This window comes from Triturus cristatus, chromosome 7, assembly GCF_964204655.1.
Source record: "Triturus cristatus chromosome 7, aTriCri1.1, whole genome shotgun sequence".
In the NCBI taxonomy this organism is placed as follows: Eukaryota; Metazoa; Chordata; class Amphibia; order Caudata; family Salamandridae; genus Triturus; species Triturus cristatus.
In genome coordinates, this window is record NC_140590.1 from 545463219 (window position 1) to 545484413 (window position 21195).

Sequence of the window (21195 nt, forward strand, 5' to 3'; positions counted from 1 at the left end):
TGTTAGCTACTTCTTGTCATGTAAAGCGCTCTGATACCCACTTGGGTCAAGTTTGCGCTTTACAAAACTTTATAAATAAACTCCCTACTCGTGCTCCAATAATGGCATGATCATCTCACTTGTCTGTAGGCACCCCCACAATCCTTTCTTAATGTAACATCTCAAGTTCACCTTTAATCTTGTAGCCCAGCCCTATCCCGGACTAATCCTTGGCCGAGATATAGAAACTCTTGGTAGCACGTCGAAAAAAGTCTTGCTTATTCATATGTATTTCATGCAATTCAATGAACTCTTACTCGGTGAGGTCTTTCTACTCTCCTGTAGAAGCCTGTTGAAGTCTACTTTCTCTATCTTTTCTCTGCTCTTTCTCTTCCTGACCAGGAGCGGTACAGCGGCAAACCCACTTTCTACATCACAAAACCCTCTGCAGGCGCGAAAGCACTCCCGTCCTAGCCACCGAACTGGACAGAAGACGTGGCGTCATCAGCAGAGGCATGAGGAACTGCTAGTTCACATCTTTTTTCAAAAGTGAAAGTCTGTGTTCTCCTTTTTGATTCTTTGTCATGGATACCTGCAGTGGCTTGAAGCAGTGTCACTTACCTAAAATAAATGAAATTTGTATGGTCTCCCTTTTTCTTGACCTTTATGAGGAGAACATCAACATTTTTCTAGCTTCTGCCTGAGAATTTGGGTTTTGGAGCACAAGGCTAGCAGCCCAGTAACTGTCGTACTTCAGTGAATGGCTGGAATCATTTTTTTCCCATTTCTTATGCAGTGAAGTGCAGATTCACCATTGGTTGAAGACTGAATGTCGAACTGGTATGTTAACATTGTCACACCATTTCATGAGTTGTGACAATGAGAAACTTAGCCTTTTTCTTAAGGAAACTAGATCCTAGGTGCACGTTGTCCCTGTGCCTAAAGTATAACCCGCTCTCACCTTCAACCTTCAAGAGTCCCTGTCCTCTCTGTGGCAAGGGAGCTGGATGTTTCTGCAAGGTACATTTATTTTCTTTTTTAGAGCCTTCCTTCTCTCTGCTGTTTGTTTTTTCTGTGGAAAATCTCAGTTTCTCGTTTGCTTTCTTGCTCTTGTGGCTCCCTCTTGCAGCACGTCATTTGTTTAATGTAATGCGGTTTGTGTTATTTAAGTGTTCCCAAATATGGAAGTGTCCAGAAGGATGATAGACTATGCAATAAAAGCATCTCCAAACCCTCTAACACGGCAGGTGCCTGAAGTGCTCATCCAGGATTTGTTTGTGCCGTAGGCACTGCAACAGCCGTTTAATGCCATCAAATTCTGAGGTGCAATGGACTTACTTGTCCTCCACACTGGTAGCAGAGAAGTCTAGCAAAGGGTGGGTGTGCCTGTCCTCTTTTGACATACAAATGTTGGATCCATATCTGCTGAACTGCAATGCATGAGGCCGAAGAGATATTTACTGGTCAAAAGGGATTGGAACCGGCTGAAGGACACTGCTGATATCTCCAAACCCTATGTAACAGAAGAACATGAAATCAGCACATCATTCATGAATGCGTTCTTATGGAACCCCCTCGGGTTTCTGGAATACCATCAAAGAGCGATACTGATCTCTTAAGCATGGGGTGGATGAGACGCTTATTCTCCCTCTGCTGCCCATGAACTCCTTGGCTGAAACTGCAGAGATCGGCCGGTAATTAGACAGAATATCAGGGTGATATGAAGGTTTTTTGATCAAAGGCATCACACAGGCCAATTTAAGGGAAGCGGGAAATTGGCCAGAAGATAGAGGAGCATTCATAATGGCTTTCAGCCAGCAAGGGTCAAAGCTGCAGTAGATTTTGTAATGCTTGGGGTAGAGGATCAAGCGGAGAGCCTCTGGCTCCACTGCTTTGGATCACTTCATTCAACTCTTCAGTATTTACGATGCTTACCTCTGGTAAGAAGTTAGTAGGATAAGGAGGAGTCACTTCAGGAGGGAGATCGCATACAACTCGTCGTTCAGCTAGAGATGCTTGAATCATTATGATCTTGCTAAGATTATAGCCCAAGGAATTAGGTTTCAGTTACCTTAGTGGGTCATAAACGTCAGGCACGTATAGATCATGCTTTAATGTCATCTGCTTTACAGAGCCAGGATCTGTAATCTCACCATGCCTCATTTTTTAATATTCGTTATTTCAGGGAGTTACTTGTAAATGCTTGCAGCATCACCTGATGTTCAGATTTGTCCATATTGCAAGAGCAGGAAGCATAGGAACTCAATATGATATCTTTTTTTAGACTAATGGAGGGTTTGGTAACATGACTTTGGTGCGAGAAACTTTCAAAGCATTACTCCTCGGAACCTTAATTTCCAAAAGTGCCATAAATGGTAGGAAAGACAGGAGGTATCAAATAAAGCATATTGAGCCTGAGGTGAGACATGCCCCCCACATTACGGAATGTAGGTAGGAATTTAACATTGCAGGATGGGATTTGGGTTATACGAAGTAAGCGGGGTAAAGAGCCAGACAATGTATCACTAAGTGTTTAAAGAGAATAATAAAATTGGCAGATTGTTAACATGGTAAATTAAAATAGGGAATAACTCCAAACAAATAAGGATTATAGAGGATAATGACAACTGGAAGTAAACCTGGAGCAAAAAATGTGCATCAGGGTTTGTATTCCCAAACTGGGCTCCAATCTCAAGGTAATATTGAAGATTTTTTTCAGTGAGGTTAGTCTGAAACTTTCTGCTGAGGAGATGGCCGAGCTGTCTCGACCTTTCTTGCTAGAAACAATTGGCTGCACAATAAGATTGCTACCCACTTCAAAAGCCCCGGGAGAATACGGGATGCCTGAGGAAATGTATATATTTTACAAGACCACACTACCTCCTATATGATAGGTGGTTCTAATGTTATAATTGCCGAAGGAGAAGTGTCTTCCTCTTTAGGAAGGGAAAAGCTGTTGGCCAGTTCAGCCCATTAGACTTTTAAATATGGACTGTAACATTTTTATGAAGATACTTTGCAATATGTCTCTCCATGAGGATGCATACATTGGTGAGTATAAACTGTTATCACCGAAATACTTTTGGGTGGCTGTAGAACATGCAGATGTTATAAATGAGCCCCCGGGGGTTTTGTTCTTGGACTAGGTTATTCTGAATTTAAATAGTTTATTTCTCCCTTTTTTGGGGCCAGAAAAGCTCCCAGAATATTAAGAAGGAAGATTTGTTCTTCAAGAGGGGTGAGGGTGGTAGTCCACGCCAGAACTCAAATTATTATTATGGTTCCATTTGACAACTACAACCCTTTTCATTTAGAGGGGGCTATCCTACACTAATGGTTCTTAACCTGTGGCCTGCAAACCCCTGGGAGTCTGTGACGCATTCACAGGAGGTCCACAGGTGCGTCTCCCACAATTGAAGGTATTCAGATTGGCTGGCCATAGAAACACCCCTGCACACTCACATTAGCACAAGCACTATATGAATGACAGTGGAGGAGCAGTAGGACTAAAAACAAGCATTTGCAATGCAATCGGTCTCGCCTTTGGGACCTTATACTTTTTTTTTTTAGCTGTGCAGCATAATATCTTGGGTGCTAGAACATTTACTTTTGTTTAATGTGTACTTTTATATGCAGTTTTATATACTGCAAACTAGACTCCAATGCACACCTTCTGGCCACTGGGTGTCCACCGCCATCCAAGGGCAGCAGTGGGGGGCGGGGAGACTGCGAATGAAGTTTCAGAAAAAACAACACTCTCGCGCTTCTGCTGGAGATCAAACCCCAGGCAGGGCAGAGCCGATACCAACCAGTGACAGACTTTCCGAGCTCAACCCAGAGGGCTGCAACCAGGAGTGCGTGAGGGACGTCCTCATGCCTTCATTGGGTAGAAGAGTGTCTTAGATGGAGGATGTGTGGACACGCTGTGTCTCCGTGCGAAGTCTCTTTCTGATGTTTGTGTCTGAGTGACTGTGGTATGTGTCTGATGTCTGTCTCTGGTGTATGTGTATAATTTCTGTGTAAAAGTCTGATGTTTGTGTGCTTTCTGGATCTGACGTCTGTGCCTGTTTCTGACGTCTGATTCTAATGTCCGTCTGACTTTGATGTGTGTGCCTGTTTCTTCTGTCTGATTGTGATATCTGTCTCTGACTGTTTGTGTGTTCTATGTGCGCCTCAGTCTATGGTCTGGATCTTGTCTGATGTGTGTGTCGTGTGTCATATGTCTGTGTTTGGAGCAAATGTCTGTGTTGGATTCTCAAGGTTGTGTCTGAGGTCTGTGAGGGGTGTCTGTGTGTTGTCTCTCTGTGCTATCATTGTTTTCCGTCTGTGCGAGGTGCCTTTCTTTGATTTCTCTTGGTGCACAAGGTTGCATAACCTGGATGTTATAAGCCTGTTGTTGCGGAGTGCGTTGTTTACGTGCTAGCTTGCACGGGCTGGGTAGGGGTGTGGTGTGTTTGTGCTTGATGGTGCAGTGTGGTGCCTTTATGTGCTAGGCTGCACGAGCTGGGTGATGGTGTGGTTTGTCTGTGCTTTGTGGTGCTGTGTGGTGTTTTGTGCTAGACTGCCTGAAGCCAAGTTTTGGCGTGATATGTCTGTGATTGGTGGTGCTGTGTGGTCCCTTTGTGTGTTGCCTGCACGGGCTGGGCGGTGGTGTGGTTTTCTGTGCTTGATGGTGCAGTGTGGTGCCTTTGTGTGCTAGCCTACATAAGCAGGTTGTCGTTGTGATATGTCTGCGCTAGATGGTGCAGTGTGGTAGGGTGAATCTGCTGGGAGTCAGTATTTGATGCACTTATACTGCTACAAGATGGTAATAATCAAACTGGTGGAAAGGTACAGTACTTGTACTAGAAGATAAACCAGTTTCCAAGTTACGACAAAATAATGTGGAAGAGCAAAACATTCAGCAAAAGGACTTAAATGACGTAAAAAGATTGTAAGGTCCAGATTTTCTAATAGAAGCACAGGTTTCACATTTAATTGTATCCGAGACTGAGAGACCAATCAGGATGGAGGGATTGGTAAGACAGCAATTATCTGTCCAGACCTCTAAGTGAGTGTCGAAGAGAATAAAGCCATCATGTTATAACAATGTAAAACGGTTTTTGTGTTGAAGTTTGATATTATGCACCATAGTGATTACTGTAAGAAAGATTGTTACCACGTTATTGCATGCGGTTGTAAAGGGAGCCAGCTTCCTGAGAAGAGGTAAGCCGCAACACTGTAAGCGAGCATACCAGTTCCAAGCGAAGGAGCTATACATACACAGAAAAACATTGAAAAGAGGAGGTAGAGGGAAAACAAAGAGGACTCATCCTCCAAACGTATATGCTAGTAGCCAAAAGGAGTCACTCTTTTACCAAAGATATATTTTGTCAACCTCGTAATGGGAAAGAAAATTATTTCGTTGAATAACCCTCATCCACCAGGGTAACCCCTTGGTGGCATGCTTCATCATAGGGGTCTTCCCTAACCCGCTACGGAAAGGGGCGTGCTGTGACCAACGGATATGTGGGAGCACGGATAGTATCTGTGCCTATCCAGAATGCAAAAATATTTTGGAGTGGGGCTTTTGTTACTTGTGTTCAAAAAAAGAGTCTAAATATATCTGGCTAGTGGGAAAAATGTTATTTATTGGTTCCCCTAGTCGACTTGGTTAAAAAATGGGGATGGTGAGAGACTTCTAGGGTGATATCCCTAAGTTTCTCTGGTCAACTAGTTTCAAGCCCTACCCCTAGGCTTTTTCTCAGGAACGTTTTCAACACATAATTGTAGGACGTTGGCTCTGTATATACTATGCAAACACAAGATGATGGACGGAATGCTGAAACCTTTCAGACACTCAACCTCCAGTCACAGATCTGGGTTGAATCCATCATCGTTCTTTAGCCCTAAGTTGGCAGGGATGCCCAGACGTGGGTCCCTTCCTCACTTTGCCACTGGATTCAATCTAGCCTGGCTGATGAGGGCTGTTGGCCTGAAACAGGTCCCAGGGTGCTTGTCACAGACATGGCTTGGCAGTTCGGGCTGGACCGTTCCCATGAGGAACAGGGTCAAGACCGATTTGTATATAGCTGTGTCTGAACTGGGGTGGCGAAGTGAGCTAAAGAAAGATGATGGATTCAACCCAGATCTGTGACTGGGGGTGAGTGTCTGAAAGATTTTAGCGCTCCGTCCATCATCTCCTTGTGTTTGCCCTAAGTTGGCAGGGTATGCCCAGACGTGGGTCCCTTGCTCATGGTGCCACTGGATTCAAGCTAGCCTGGCTGATGAGGGCTGTTAGCCCAAAACCGGTTCCAGGATGCTGTTTCCGGTCCAGGGAAGACATGGCTTGGCAGTTCGGGCTGGACTGTTCGCATGAGGCACAGGGTCAAGACTAATTTGCATATAGCTGTGTCTGAACTGGGTTGGCGAAGTGAGCTAAAAAACAATTATGGATTCAACCCATATCTGTGACTGAGGGTGCGTGTCTGAAAGGTCTCAGCGCTCCATCCATCATCTCCTTGTGTTTGCTCTGTATATACTCTACCAAAATGAGCTATGGTGTGTACAGAGTCCAGTGGAACCCCAAAGGCAGGCAGAGGTAAAATTAGATAGCACCATACTCTCTATTTGTGGTAGTGTGGGCGAGCAGTAAGGCTTTATCAGAGGGTAGTGTTAAGTATTTGTTGTACACACTCAGGCAGCAAATGATGTCACACACTCAAAGACTGATCTCAGACCAATTTGTTTGTATCAAAAATATTAAGTTATTTTATTCCTAGAACCAAGTCAAGCCTGGTGCAGGTAAGTGGTTTTATACTTTGCAGTAAACAGTACAGTTGAGTGCAGTTGTATATACTTGGTTTTGGTTACAGATAAATTACTTGTAATGCAATACTTTGAATTACTGTACATATACTTTGTAAATGCTTTGGTTATATTGCTTTACAGAATACTTTTCTTACACAGGATGGTATACCTGGACACTACACTGGGACATTTCCTGAATTAAGGTAAGTAAATGTGATTTTGTTATTAGAACACAATTGCATCAGTTTTCAAAGATTTTCCTCACTTAGAAACTTTTTCACAAGAAAACAGTCAATGTTATCCTGTGGGAGGAAATAGAGAGTTATCGGTTAACAGGTAAGTACGTTGTTGTGGGAGTTGGTTTTCTGGGGTTAGACTCAGGGGTCCCCCAGGGTCAAGGATGCAATCTCAAAGCACCCTCAGCGGCACTAGGGCGGCTGGGTGCAAAGTGCGGAGGCCCAATGTTATCTAGTGGGGGATAGGCGGCCTCCGGTTGGTGGCTGCTCACGAGCTGGCCACAAGGTTGTTGGAGCAAAGCTCCTGGTGTTAGGCTCAGGGCAAAGGGGGGCCCGGTTTAGCACATAAAGTACACCTGCAGCAGCGCTGGGGCGGCTGGGTGGAGGGTGCTGGTTTGGCATTGGTAGCCCTGTTGTTTGCAATGAGGTTTCTGTGGTTTCAACAAACACTGCAGGTTCAGGGACGAAGATCTTCAAGGAGGTGACCACCAGTTGGAGAGGTAAGTGGGGATGCTGGGGCACCGTCGGTTGGCCCACCCAAGGCAGTGGGACTTCTGGTGCAGGGGTGTCTTTAGGCATCAGGTTTTCTTACCAGCTCCGGTCATGGTTGTGGGTGTCCTACAGAAAGAGACTGCAGGCGTCATCAGGAGTGTTGCGGCAGGTCAGAGATCACCAGATCTCAGGTCAGGATAGTCTGGGAGACCTCCTTGTGGTGTTGGGCCACTTGAACTCGGGCCGTGGGTGTCCGGTGCAGAGTGGGAGTGGTGCAGACTCATGGTTTTGGCTTGGGCCAGAGTCTGTGGGTGAGCAAATCCAGTGCTCACCGGAGACAAAGTCTTTGGGGTGGAAGGTAGAGCAGTTCCTCTGGGTTCTCAAGAGTTGCTGACTGCAGGACACACCGGGATTTCGCTGGAGCAGGTTCGAGGTGGGGACAGCCTGGTAGGGCTGGGGCCAAGTCAGTAGGTGTCCTCTTCTTAGATTCAGCACTGCTCTTCGGTCCTTCTTGGTTGTTTCTTGTCTGAGAAGGCATTGTTCAGGGTTGCTCCTAAATCTATATTTAGGGGCGTTTACAGGTAGCTAAAGTTTGGGACCAATGGATCTCTTCCTTGGGGTGGGTACAACCCCTATTATGCCACCCTCCAGTGGGAGGGGGGCATATGCCTCACTCTGGTAGGCTGGATCCCCCCATCTGCAAGATAGCGGGAACTGAGAGTTGTGCTTCACCTCGCATTCCCCACCTGAGGGGTGGGGTTGGCAAAGGTGGGCACACCCCCCTTCCTCACTTGGTTTTGCCGCCCAAAGTGGGGGTCAGAACCGGTGGGGGCCAGTTACTGGAAGCAGCAACAGGCCTGGCGAAGCTCACAAAGGCGGCAAGCCTTTGTAGCTTCCCTTTGTGGACCCTGCCGATCCTGGGGGAGGAGGCTTGGCACCTCGTCCCAGGATGTGCATTGTTTCTCGACCCAGGGGTCCAGAACCATGTCTGGTGGTGGCAGCTGGCGAGCAGCCACTCAGCCTGGACACTCTTGTTAGGTTGTTTTTCAGGGGGCATCTCTAAGATGACCTCTGAGTGCATTTTTCATTGAATCCCACATTGGCATCAGAGTTTAGGTTTTCCGTAAAGCCATCATGGCGGTGTGGAGTTTGTAATGACAAACTGCCAGCACCATATACTCTGGCAGTACTGCACTTACAATGTCTAAGAATCTAAGAATTGTCTTAGACACTGTAGGGGTACAGGGCTCAGGCACCTGTACCCTCACCAATGGTATAGTGCACCCAGCTAGAGTGGTGGCTGACCTATGCCAGGGCAGTGGGATGTAGGCATGGCACACAGTGATGTGTGCCATGTCAACTCTTCACTTTGTTCTGCAACAAACGAGGGAGGAAGGGAGGGAGGGAGGAAAGGGGGAGATGGGGAGAGGTGGAGAAGGGAGAGAGAGAGAGAGAGAGAGAGAGAAAACCACACACACACATACAGGGCCTCTACGGGTGGCTCAATAAGTGCTGCAGCCCTTAGAGGCCGTCCCTGGCCACAGTACCTGTGGTACCATTTACAAGGGACTGACCTGTGGCCAAAGAGTACCAACTGGGTTTTGTTTTTGATGCAGTTTTAGGGAAAGAACATAGGCCCTGGGCACCTGTTTGGCAGGAGCCCAGGGCACACTCAGTTGAAGTACATCAGCAATTAAGCAAAAAGTGGGGGCAACCATGCAAAAAGAGGGCACTCAAAACCCTCACTCCAACATATTTTTGCATTCTGGATAGGCACAAATACTACCAGTATATGTCGGTCGCAGCGTGCCCCTTTCCGTAGCATGTTAGAGAAGAACCCTATGATGAAGCATGCCACCAAGGGGTAATCCTGGTGGGTAAGGGTTATTCAAAGAAAGAATTGTTCGAGGCTTATGAGCTGCAGATTATACACTGTGCATAGATCGCCATCTGGTGTTGGGCCTGGATGTTTGCAGTTTGTTTTTCCTCTTGGAAAGTCTTTGGAAGTCACGAGGTCGGTGACTCCTCCTTTGGTTCAAAGAAAGAATTTTCTTTTACATTACAAGGTTGACAAAATGCATCTTTGGTAAAAGAGTGACTCCTTTTGCTTACTAGCTATACGTACGTACACACAACACATAACACATGCTGGCCAATGAGATGTACGGGATTGGCACTGGGTGCTTCTTATGTGTTCCAAACGTCATTGTGTTACATTACGGAGCACAATATTACACACAACAATGCTGCTACCTAGGAATCAAACATAACCGGATATGGAGGCGAAGTGCATGGTGATGGTTGGTGAAGCAGCCTGGTGAAGCAGGTAGGCTCTTTGCTGTGATAACAACACCATATCAAATTAAAATACAGGTGGAGCGGTTGGTGACCTGAAGTGTGGAGACCATGCTGACAATGAACACAGTAAAAGGCAAGGGAGCAGATGTACTGAGGGGGAACTAAAACGTAGCTGGGACATGAAGGCGGTGAATAGAGCTCTCCGGGATGAGAAACATAAACAAGAGAGAAAGTAAGAAAACACACACACTAATAAAGTCCTAAAGAAACAGAAGGGCGTCGTGGCGAAAGGAGATGTCACGTTCGTATTTAAAGGCACAGGCACCGGCCTATTGGAGGAGCGGGTCGGGCGGACACCACGCAAGTTAAAGGTATGGTGAGCTGCTGACGATGGGAAAGCCACATAGAATGTTTTGAAAGTTGAGTTGGGCAAGCTGCGCAAAACATAAAGATGTGCGGCTGCCATTGTAAATGTTAAAGTGCAGCATGGCGTGCTGCACAAAAAAAATATGTTTTAAAAGTTGAGTTGGGCAAGCTGCGCAGAACAAAAGAAAGGCATGAAGCCTCCATAAGAAGCGCGTCATGGTGCGTTCTAAAAAAAATAAACATAATGTTTTAATGCATGCACTCTTACTGGACAGCGCATGCTAAGCAACTAAAATAAAATTTTAAAAACAACTTAACAGGAGCAATGTGCCGGGTAAATGCAGTCGGGGAAGTGCGTAGCGGTTGTGCCTGCAACTCCAGCTATGACGAAGAACTCATTAAGAAAAGAGTGCTCAGAAACTGAAAAGAAAACCGAATGAATCTTCATGTAACAGGGGCAGTCTTTATGGGAGGTTGCAAATGTAGAAAAGGAGGTACTGCTAAACAAACTAACCAAAGATTAAACAAAGCATTTACAAAAGACAGTCAAAGGAGCCAATTTAAAACGTTGGCGGGAAATGGGCAGAGCATAAAGGCCATAGTCTGAACACAGCATGTTTTGAAGAGACAGCACAAGCGCTGCCTAGGTGAGACCTAAAAATCAGGCCAATCGCCATACAGCTTGTTGTGTAAGATGCAGGATGATCGGCCTTGTTATTTTATGCCGGTCTGGCTTGCACTGCAAACGTCCTTCACTTCTATGTGCACTCCGCAAGTGCAGTCCATGGCTACCTAGCTGTTGAAGAACAGAGCACATCTCAATAATTTTTTAGCCCAGTTCGTTCTGCACATCTGTTCCCTCTCCCATGTTTACCAACTCAGAAGAGTTGTGCCTCTTGCATGTTATTTTGAGGCTGAACAGCACACGCATGGAGCATCTCAGAGCTTGTGCTGGCAGGAAGGCACTTTTCTAATTCACCTGGTGTACTGCAGTGACCCTCATCCTCTGGCCTCATCATGAACAAGTAAATATTCATGATATCTGTGTACTATGAAGAGTGCAAAAGTCAGCAGTAAAATATAAAAATGATGAAAACATTCTGCCAATAAATCAGCATATTTTATATTAAATCAGCATTGTGCTGCTATATATTTTAGCTGGTGAACTTTATAGCACCGAAGAACTGTTCGTGCTGTGGAACTAAATTAACTATTAAATGTTTGTGTATTTCAGCAACCTGTAGTGTAATCACACTTCCAGGATTTCTGCCTTAGTCATCATTTCCCCTAGCATCACAAACCCTTTGTGCAGCTGTGACACACCATGTTTCCACAGGACAGCAGTGACCCCTGTTGATTAATGTGCTTCTTGTGTCCTTGAACACCAGACCGAGATCAAGAACTCGAGAAATACCTCCTGGCAATTAGCAGGTTGTTCACCACAGTTAGTTCCTCGTTCTTCTCCCCTATGCATGACCTTGTGAAAGTATTTAGTCCAGGCCAGGAATTGATCCATCCCGCTCACGACTGTGCAAAGTGTCTGCATCTTCCACGTTGGTGATGGTGTCCAGTTCATCGGTATGAGCACGTATGTCTTTCTCATATGTACAGGTTTCATACTGAATTTTGCACTAATCCTTTTCGCACTACAGATGTGGTAAGAACGTATTAATAAATTGGTTAATTTCAAGCAGTGAACTTCTTTTATATTTACATGATAACATAAGCAGCAGCACAATGCTGTGCGCTTCACAGTGAGCCTCCCCAATGAATACAAGGCAGGCTATCAGGTGAAAGGAACAGGAGGCAGTAAAGGGCAAGTGCAATTAACCCAGCTGGTATAATTTTTTTCAGTTGTGAAATAATAAAATATTTCGTAATATGAGTTTATTTGTGTACTTGTTTGTGTATATTTTGTGTATTACTGTTTTAAGTTTCAAATCGTACCAATTGATTGGGTGTCCCCGTCTTCCAGTAGTGATTCAGTGGAGGTCCTCAGTGGGCAAAAGGTTAAGAGCCGCTGTCTTACACCATGAATGTCTCTTTTTCTCAGGAACAATGTCAACTCTCTAGAGGGCCATAGGTTGTTTGGATTTGCCTCAGAATCCCATATACTAAAATATTTAAAAAGAATTATGTTTAAAACCGTAACAGTCTTAAGAAACTGTGAACCTGGTTGCATTCCACTATGGAATAACCCATCCCTCACAGTAGAACTTACTATGTTTTCAGCAACTGGAGAGACATGGGGATTTTGGGTGTTGGAGCACCTTTTAGATCATTAAGGTTTACTTTTCAGTATTGCAAGAAAAGTTTGGAATCAGGGTAAAAGGTTTATATTTTTAAGTATTACCGATTTAGAATGTACTTATTAGGCCATAAAAGGAAGGCGGCACAAGGTATGTTTGACAGCATTTTACGTTCTACCCCCTGCAAGGGTTTTATAGCCAAGGTGCACAAAATGCTACCGGACACCCGCACATCTTATCACTCCTAGATTAGAGCAGCTTGAGATGCAGTTAGAATTACCAGAAAATGATCGGTGGGAAATAAATCTTGATATGCACTGGCTCCTTTTGATTGTAGATGTGCGGCGAATACAATTTAAAGACGTCTGGGCCCAACAGTGGATGGCAGGAGTATGCTAAGCATGTGAATCTACAGCACTAGATGCTACAAACAGATGATTACAGGTTGTTCCATTTTCCATTCATAGCATGTGTGGCTGTAGATACACATGCCCTGCATAGACCATAAAGCAGTTTCCCTTTAAAGTGGTGGTTAGCGAGCCGATGATGCAGATGTTTGAAAAAGTGCTTTTAACACTGCCAGGCCAACTAAAGCCTGTTGAAGTTCTACAACATCTACATAGTAATGCTTGGTAAAAGTATGTGGCATTGACAAAGTTGCAGTTTTACAGATATCTGTTAACAGAATGCTACCCAAAAAAGATATGGGTGCCCCTTTTTTGTGTGTAGAGTTGGCTCTAAGGGGCACGTGGAGTGTGTTTTTAGCCTTCGCATAGCAAGTCTGAATGCGCTTAACTATCTACCTGGCAATGCCACCTTTAGAGATGGCATGGCATCTATGGAGGTTCGTGAAGGCAATAGAAAGGTGAGTGGACTTCCTAAAAGGCTTAGTTTTATCATAGTAGTACTTAACCACCCTCCTAACATCCAGAGTGTGAAGAACTCTTTATGCTACTGGTTTTGGAAAGAAGGGGTGATAAGTGGTTTAGTTCATATGGAAGGGAAAAACCACCTTGTGTAGAAATATGGCATTGGTGCGAAGCACCACCCTATCATTGTGAACCTGAATAGATGGTTCTTGGACTGTAAGAGCTTGGAGATTGCAAATGCTTCTGAGGGAGGTACTTACAATTAAGGAAGCCACCTTTCAAGACATGTATTGTGGTTGTTGTGAGTATGGAGGTTTAAAAGGAGAACCCATGAGTCTCGAGAGCACCACATTGTGGTTCCAGAGGGGCCCTGGAGGGGTCTTTGGAGATTTGACCCTCTTTGAGACTGCCATGAAGGCTTTAATGACTAGTATTTTAAACAGGGAAGAGTGTTGTCTGTTTTGAAAGTACACTGCAACTTTAGTCTTCAAGAGACTTCTAGCCGCAGGTTCCATACCTTAAAATTATCCCTGGCGTCCGACTGGATCTGGAAATTTTTTGTGAGCAGTACCCCGGTGTGCTTGTAGGTGGTGCTGTTCGACCCCTTGTGGCATCGTCTGCTGTGCCAGAAATTATGCACATGGTGCCTATATAAGTACCATACTGGCATGCTGATGTCCGTTCTTTTCTTTCGATCAGCAGAGAGCTACCTGCACTCATTTTTTGACTCTTTTCTTGACTTTTTGTTGAAGTTTTTTTAGACTTGTCTCCTGGTGTGACAGGGACGTTACCAAGGAAGGCTCAAGCCCTGCGGCGCCTGTCACTGCCAAATGTTGGTGGCGGATCCAGTCGAGAGAAAGGTCCCAGGATCAGTCGCGGTGCCACCGATTTCAGTGGCAGTCAAAATTGTCCCACTTCGGTCAGTCCCACAAGATGAAGAAGAACAAGAAGTCAAAGAGGTTTTTGATTTCATTCCATCTGTCGAAGTCATCCAACAAGACAAGAGAGCGTTGTCACTCGAGGTCTGGCTCCATGGTTGAGCCTGCGTCTGGGCCATCTCTGTGCCTCCTCGAGTTTCCGGGTGCCAGAGCAACCACGCCCAGCTCCGAGAATCTGATGAGGCCATGCACCTAATATTCGAGCAGCCTGGAGTTGCTTTGGGCCCTGCATGTTCCGGAGGGGCCCCTACTGGTTCTCCACCGGCATGAGACGGACCAACACCGGTCGTTCCACCTTGACCTTTGCTGACACCGGTTCCACTGTTGGCGCGGCGGCGTCCACATTCTTATCCCTGTCTCTGACACAGAGCCAGAGTGGCTTCACCCAGTGCCGACTTTGGTGCCAACTCGAGGAATTCCATCCTGGCCAGAGCCTGAGCCATGTTCCTATGGGCTAGGACTTGTGGAAGATTTGGAGAGGCCACTAGACCCTTAAGAATGCCAGCCTCTAGACCCTGACATAAACTGGTGTGAGAAATTGGCGGATGCAAGTGGACAGAACACCTCCCCAGATACTGGCTTAGTCTCTCCTCCTACTATGGCTACAGAGAACGGAAGACACATTTGTTATGGTGGTGAGGAGGGTTGCCGAGGTCCTGGACCTTCAGTTTCCCTCCATGGCTGTCAAGACTAACATCCTGACGGAGATGCTTCAAATGGGAGTGACTCCTTCAGCACCAATCTTCCCATTTAATGAAGCCCTCACTGAGGTCTTGCTCGGGCCTGGTCCAAGCCATGCACAGGGACTCCTGTGACCAAGACAGTTGCCTGCCGCCATTGCCCCCACCCCAGGGGACCCCTCTGTCCTTACCCAACACCCCACCCCGGAGAGCTTGGTGGTGCAAACCTCCACTTCCTGAGTAAATCCTTGCGCATTCCCTACGACCCAACTGAATATGGAATCCAAAAGGCTAGAGACTTAGGCTAAGAACAGCCTGGCATTGCGGTCTCTGAACACCGCATGCCTTTTGGGACGTTACTCCTATTCCCTTTGGGATTGGGTTGCACAAGTGCTGCCTATGGTCCTGGAGGAGGCGCACCAAGCTATGGCTGATGGGAGAGATGCAGCTAAGTTCACAATCTGATGTGGGCTGGACACAACTGACTCGGTAGGCAGAGCAGTTTCTTCATCGGCCTTATGGCGCCACGCCTGGCTGAGGACAGCTGGCTTTTCAGGGGCTGTCCAAGCTTCGCTTATGGACATGCCTTTTGATGGCTCCCATCTCTTCGGAGACAAGGCAGACTCTGTGCTGAAGCGCTTCAAGGACAGCAGAGCTACAGCCAGGTCTTTGGCCTTTACATAACCCCTGTCAACCCCAGTCTGCCTTTCGCGAGCACGGAAGGGGAAGAGGCTTCCAGACGTATATCTACCTGCCCATCCACCATGGCCCACAAGCTTCCCAATGCCTGCAAGACCCCTAGGGTCAGGCAGCCAGAGGTCGGCCCAGTCCATGACTCCCCCAGCAGCCTCTTTAGTTTGCCCTCTGACCATCATGGGAAACCAGTGGGCGGCAGGATACACCATCACCTGCACCACTGGAGGTCAATGACCTCAGACCACTGGGTTCTCCAGATTGTCTGAAGGGGCTATACCCTCCCCTTCGTGACTAACCCTCCACCCATGCCACCCACTTACGACAGGCTGACGGAGGACCATCTCTCCTTACTCCGCCAGGAAGTGGTGACTTTCTTGGCCAAGGGAACCATAGAGAGGGTGACAGCATCAGAAGTAGTTTGTGGTTGCTATTCCCGCTGATGATTGGTGCCAAGAAGGACGAAGGCTTTCGTCCTATCCTAGAGCTGTGCCCATGCAATTTCTTCCTGAAAAAGGAGATATTCAAAATGCTCACGCTTACACAAGTCCTGTCTGCCCTGGACCCGGGAGACTGGATCGTAGCTTTGGACTTGCAGGACAAATACTTCCACCCTGCCTGCCCACAGATGTTACCTGTGGTTTACGGTCTGTCACAAGCACTTTCAGTTCACAGTTCTCCTGTTTTGCCTTGCCAGCTCCGCTTGGGTGTTCACCAAGGTGATGGCAGTAGTTGCAGCTCATCTCCACAGATCAGGGGTGTCTGTTTTTCCCTATCTGGCTATTGAAGGCGAGTTCGTCCCAGGCAGTCTTCTTCCACCTCGATTACGACAGACCTCCTGCACTTGCTGGGATTCACTATTAACATGCCGAAGTCACACCTGACCCCATATCAGATGCTCCCTTTCACCATAGCTGTTCTGGACACTGCAGTTTCGGGCTTATCTTCCCGAACGGCAAGTCCCGGATATTGAGGCTATGATACTGATATTTCAGCCTCTATCTTGGACTTCGATGAGACTGACTCTGAGGTTGCTGGTCCTCAAGGCCTCCTGCATCCTGCTTGTGACACATGCCTACTGGCATATGCAGGCTCTGCAGTGGGACCTGAAGTTCCAGTGGGTGCAGCATCAGGGAATCTCTCCAACATGGTCCCGATATCGGAGGGCACTGCAAAAGATCTCCAGTGGTGACTAACAAACCCTGATTGGGTCAGTGGCAGACCCCTCTCCCTTCCCTAACCAGATCTGAAAGTAGTGACACATGCGTCTCTCCTGGACTGGGTTGGCCATCTGGAAGAGACGCAGATCAGAGGCCTCTGGTCTCCCGCTGAATCCAGGCTCTACATTAACCTGTTGGAGCCCCAGGCTATCGACTGGCTTTTAAAACCTTTCTACCCTCCCTCAAGAAAAGGCTAGTGCAGGCGTTTATGGACACCACCACCGCCATGTGGTACTGCAACAAGCATGGTGGGTGGGGTCATGGACCCTTTGTCAGGAGGTCCTGCATCTTTGGACATGGCTGGAACATCAGGGCATTTCCCTGATGGTTCATCACCTGGCGGGCTCTCTGATCCCCTAGGCAGACGAACTCGGCCGAAGATGCCTAGTGGATCACAAATGTCTCCATCCGGAGGTGATGCAAGGTCCCATTCAGCAGTGGGGAGAGCCTTGGTTACATCTGTTCGCCTCTGCCAAGAACGTGCAATGTCAGCACTTCTGGGTGCCGGAGTTTCTAAGGCGACTCCTGCTCGGAAACCCTTTTTGTCTCGAGTAGACCTCAGGCCTCCCCTGTGCCTTTCTGACAATACCACTCCTACACAGAGTTCTCAAGAAGATCAGGAACGACTGTGCCCAAGTCATCCTTGTGGCTCCCGACTGGGCCCGGGTGTTTGGTCACCTGAGCTGTTGAGCATGGCTATCGGTCCTCCAATCAGGCTGCCCCTTCAGGAGGATCTTCTGTCGCAGTAGCAGTGTGGGAGTCTTCACCCAAACCTGTCAATGCTTCGCCTTCATGTGTGGAGTTTGCTCACTAACAGTTGACAGCTTTCAACTTTCTGCCCAAAGTCTAATGTCATCTTGGTAGCCAGGCGTCCCTCTACCAAGATAGTGTACGCCTGCCATTGGGGCACGTTTGTGGCATGGTGTGCAGATAAACAGGTTTACACTCTTTCTGCCCCCTTTCCCAGGTCCTTCTGTTTATTCTCTTTCTTGCCCAGCAGGGCTCTGCTTTGGGCACCTTAAAAGGTTATCTTTCTGCCATCTCGGCATGTCCACGATTGCTTGATCAGCCATCTTTTTTCATGTACCCTATTGTACAAAGGTTTCTGAAAGGTCTCCAACATTTGTTCCCTCCTTCACCCTTCCTCATGCTTCACGGGGAACTCAATTTTGTTCTGACTTTCCTGATGTGTGCTCCTTTTGAGACGCTCCACAACTGTCCTCTCAGGCTTCCAACTATCAAGACGGCCTTTCTAGTGGCAATAACATCTGCCAGAAGGGTCAATTAGCTCCAGTCTTTGTCATCATTGCCTCCTACCACGACATATTTCCAGACAAGCTGGTCCTTCACACTAGAGCTTTCTTCCCACAGAAGATGGTCACTCCCTTTCATGCAGGCCAGTCCATCACCCTGCCTACCCTTAATGCTCTGCCTCATCCCTCTAAAGAAGAGGAGCGACTTGTACCCAAAAAGAGCATTGTTCTAACTTGACCGCACAAAAGAGTCCTGGGTGGATGAACAACTCTTCATGTTGTATGTCTGAGCCCAAAAAGGGAAAGCGGAACAGAAACAGGCCCTCTCCGATGGATCATACTCAATATCAAAATCTGTTAAGCATTGGCCAAAAAGCAACCCCCTGACGGTTTGCTGCAACAACTGCATTGGCATGTGGAGTTCTGGTCCTGGACGTCTGTCAGGAAGCAACGTGGGCATCTCTGCACGTGTTTACCAAGCTATACTGCCTGGACAGTTAGGTCTGTAGGGAGGGGCACTTCGCCCATTTGATCTGGCAGGACTTTTTAGTGTGAAATAATGTTGCAGACCCACCTCCAGGGAGGTGTTGCTTGGATATCTATTCTAAGGTAAGAAATCTGCAGCTAGAAGTCTCTATCAGATGAACAAGTTACTTACCTTCGATAACACCTTAACTGGTAGACACTATCTAGCTGCAGATTCCCATTCACATGTGCCCAGTGCCCTGAGAGGTAGCCTTGTAGGGGATACATGCAACCTGCTGTATGGTACAATTGTTATACATGAAGCCATGATTCCCTATAGTTTCATGGCAGTTTGAACAGTAATGGGATGGTGTGTCCGAAAAATAGGCAGCTGCTGTTGGAATGCCATAATTCTCCTTTCGTTGAGTGTGGTTTGTATGTTATCACATTTAGAATTTAGCTGTGGGAAAGCTAAATCAACTGGAGGTGTGATTTTTCTGGCATTGGTGGTGAAATTTACACTGTGAAGTAGGGAGACTGCTGTGTGAGTGTATGCTAGGCATTGATGCCTGCTGCTGCTCTCGATCAGCCATCGTCTAAGTATGGAAAGATGTGTATGGGGCTTCTACACAGGCGCACTGCTAGGCATTTTGCAAACACCCCTGAAGCTGTAGTGACTCCAAAGCGTAGGACATTGAACTGCTAGTGTTGCACACTTACCATGAATGGGAGGTACTGATGATGCACTGGATGGATGGTGATGTGAGAGTGTGCGTCTTTCAGATTCAGCGCAGACATGAAGTCACCTTGGCGAAGCAGAGGGATGACATTTTGTAGAGTGACCATGTGAAAGTGTCCAGAGAAGATGAAAATTTTCAATGGTTGAGGATCGGCTGGAGGAAGTCATCCTTTTTGGGGATTAAAAAGTGTAGGGAATGTACCCCCTGTGCCATGGTGTGGTGGTACTGGTTCTATTGCTCCCGTTTTGAGACGTGCCTGAACCTCTTTCTGTAGGAGGTGTCGATGGTCAGAGCTGTTTAGGAGGAAGGGAGGGAGGGAAGGGAAAGGAAGGGATGTTGGGAAGGATTATGTGAAATTTGAGGCTGTACCCTTCCCGCGCACGGGAGAAATCCCACTGATCCGAAGTAATGCTTTTCCACTGTTGCAGGAAGCGCCTCAATCTTCCCCTGTTAGGTGCCATATGGATGGGGAGTCACTGTTTTGTAACCGATGAGCCCCTTGTGGGCCCACCACTGCCTTTTCCCAAACCCATTCCCTCTATAGACCCTTGTCCCACCACCATGGAAGGACTTAGGCTAGTGAGAGTCCTAAAATGCTGTTATTGGCCCGCTGCTTTGCTACCTCCCCTGATTCGTTGCTTAAAGAAAGCAACTTTGGGACTTGGAGGACTTTAGGGTGCACATAGACTTGGCTATGTCTGTTTTCTTTTTCTTTCCAACCATCTGGTTGACTTGAGAGCTGAACTGATGCTTGCCATCAAAACATACATTTAAGAGGTGCTCTTGCACCGTGGACCGAAATCTGACTTCCTAACCCTATGAAGGTGGACACTGGTGTTGATACCTGTAGCAGCTGTGCCTTCAGTATCGAGGGCACACCTAATATTAGCATTGCAAATAGTTCTGCTCTCGGCTATCAGCTCTTGTCCCTTCATTTGGTGGCCTTCTCCCAGTGGTAATGATCATACCTGAAGAGGAGGCCCACCGAATTGGCAATGTGCCATCGGTGGCTGCCTCAAGTGGTACCCACATCCTGGCAGCGTCGATCTTCTTGGAGTCCTTGTCAGGCACGGAAGCCTTCCCTGTGGCCTGTGCAGAGGCCATTTTACGGGAAGTATGCACAACCAAGGAGTCTGGAAATATTTGACCCCCAAATATAAACTGGATCACCTGGGGCAGGATTATATTGTTTCACTTCAGCCTTTACTGGCTGCTTGAAGTAGTGGAAATGACAGTTTTCCTCGATGCAGTAGCTGTTTTCGTTATAGGATTGGCAGTAGGAGCTGCTAGAACCGAACAGACCTGAGAAAATAAGAAATCATAGGGCATATTTGCATGGAAATGGTGCTGCGCCGTGCCGCAAGCAATTTGGCTTTGCCGAGCTGCATCCTTTTCAAAACACAGCGATGCGCCGTATTAACAAGAATATGGTACATCCCTGTGCTCACCCCCTGCACTGGCGCTAAAAAAAACTGCCTAGTGCCAACGCAGGCACCCTTGCACCATGCAAGGGTGCCTGTGTGTCCCTTCCTGCACAAAAACAATCCTTAATGACGCTTTGCTCCTTCTATTTGAGCTGCAGAAGGCGGCACACATAGAAAGAGCAAAAAACGAGGAGAAAAACAAGTATTTCTCCTTGTTGTGGCACATTAATACCTCCTTTTGAAAGGCCTTTTGTGAATCAGATTTACAGACCCTTGTAAATCTAGAGCAGTTTCAAAAAGCCATGGGTGTTGCTGGGAACGCCCACAGCAACACCCATTGCACGCCCCTCTGCTGCTGAAAACTGCATTGCAGAGGCCCATATTTACAAGGCTGTGTTAAGCCACGGATAGTGGCTTAGCTCGTCCTTGGAAATATACACTAGAGGAGAGCCCCACCGGAGCATCAAAAAAAGTGATGCTCCGGTGGCGCCTGGGGCTTGTAAA

General features: G+C 47.0%; 1 protein-coding gene across 6 annotated transcripts in view; it reads left to right on the top strand.

Moving 5' to 3' along the window:
• The window catches only part of GALK1 (galactokinase 1), a 59230-nt gene extending 58604 nt beyond the window's left edge, over window positions 1–626 (top strand). For all 6 annotated transcript variants that reach the window (XM_085616990.1, XM_085616995.1, XM_085616991.1 and 3 more), the window contains one exon: window positions 382–626. In XM_085616990.1, coding sequence (XP_085473116.1) covers window positions 382–453 — 72 coding nt within the window. In that variant the 3' untranslated portion in view covers window positions 454–626. The remainder of the gene's footprint in view (window positions 1–381) is intronic.
• The last annotated feature ends 20569 nt before the right edge of the window (window positions 627–21195 follow it).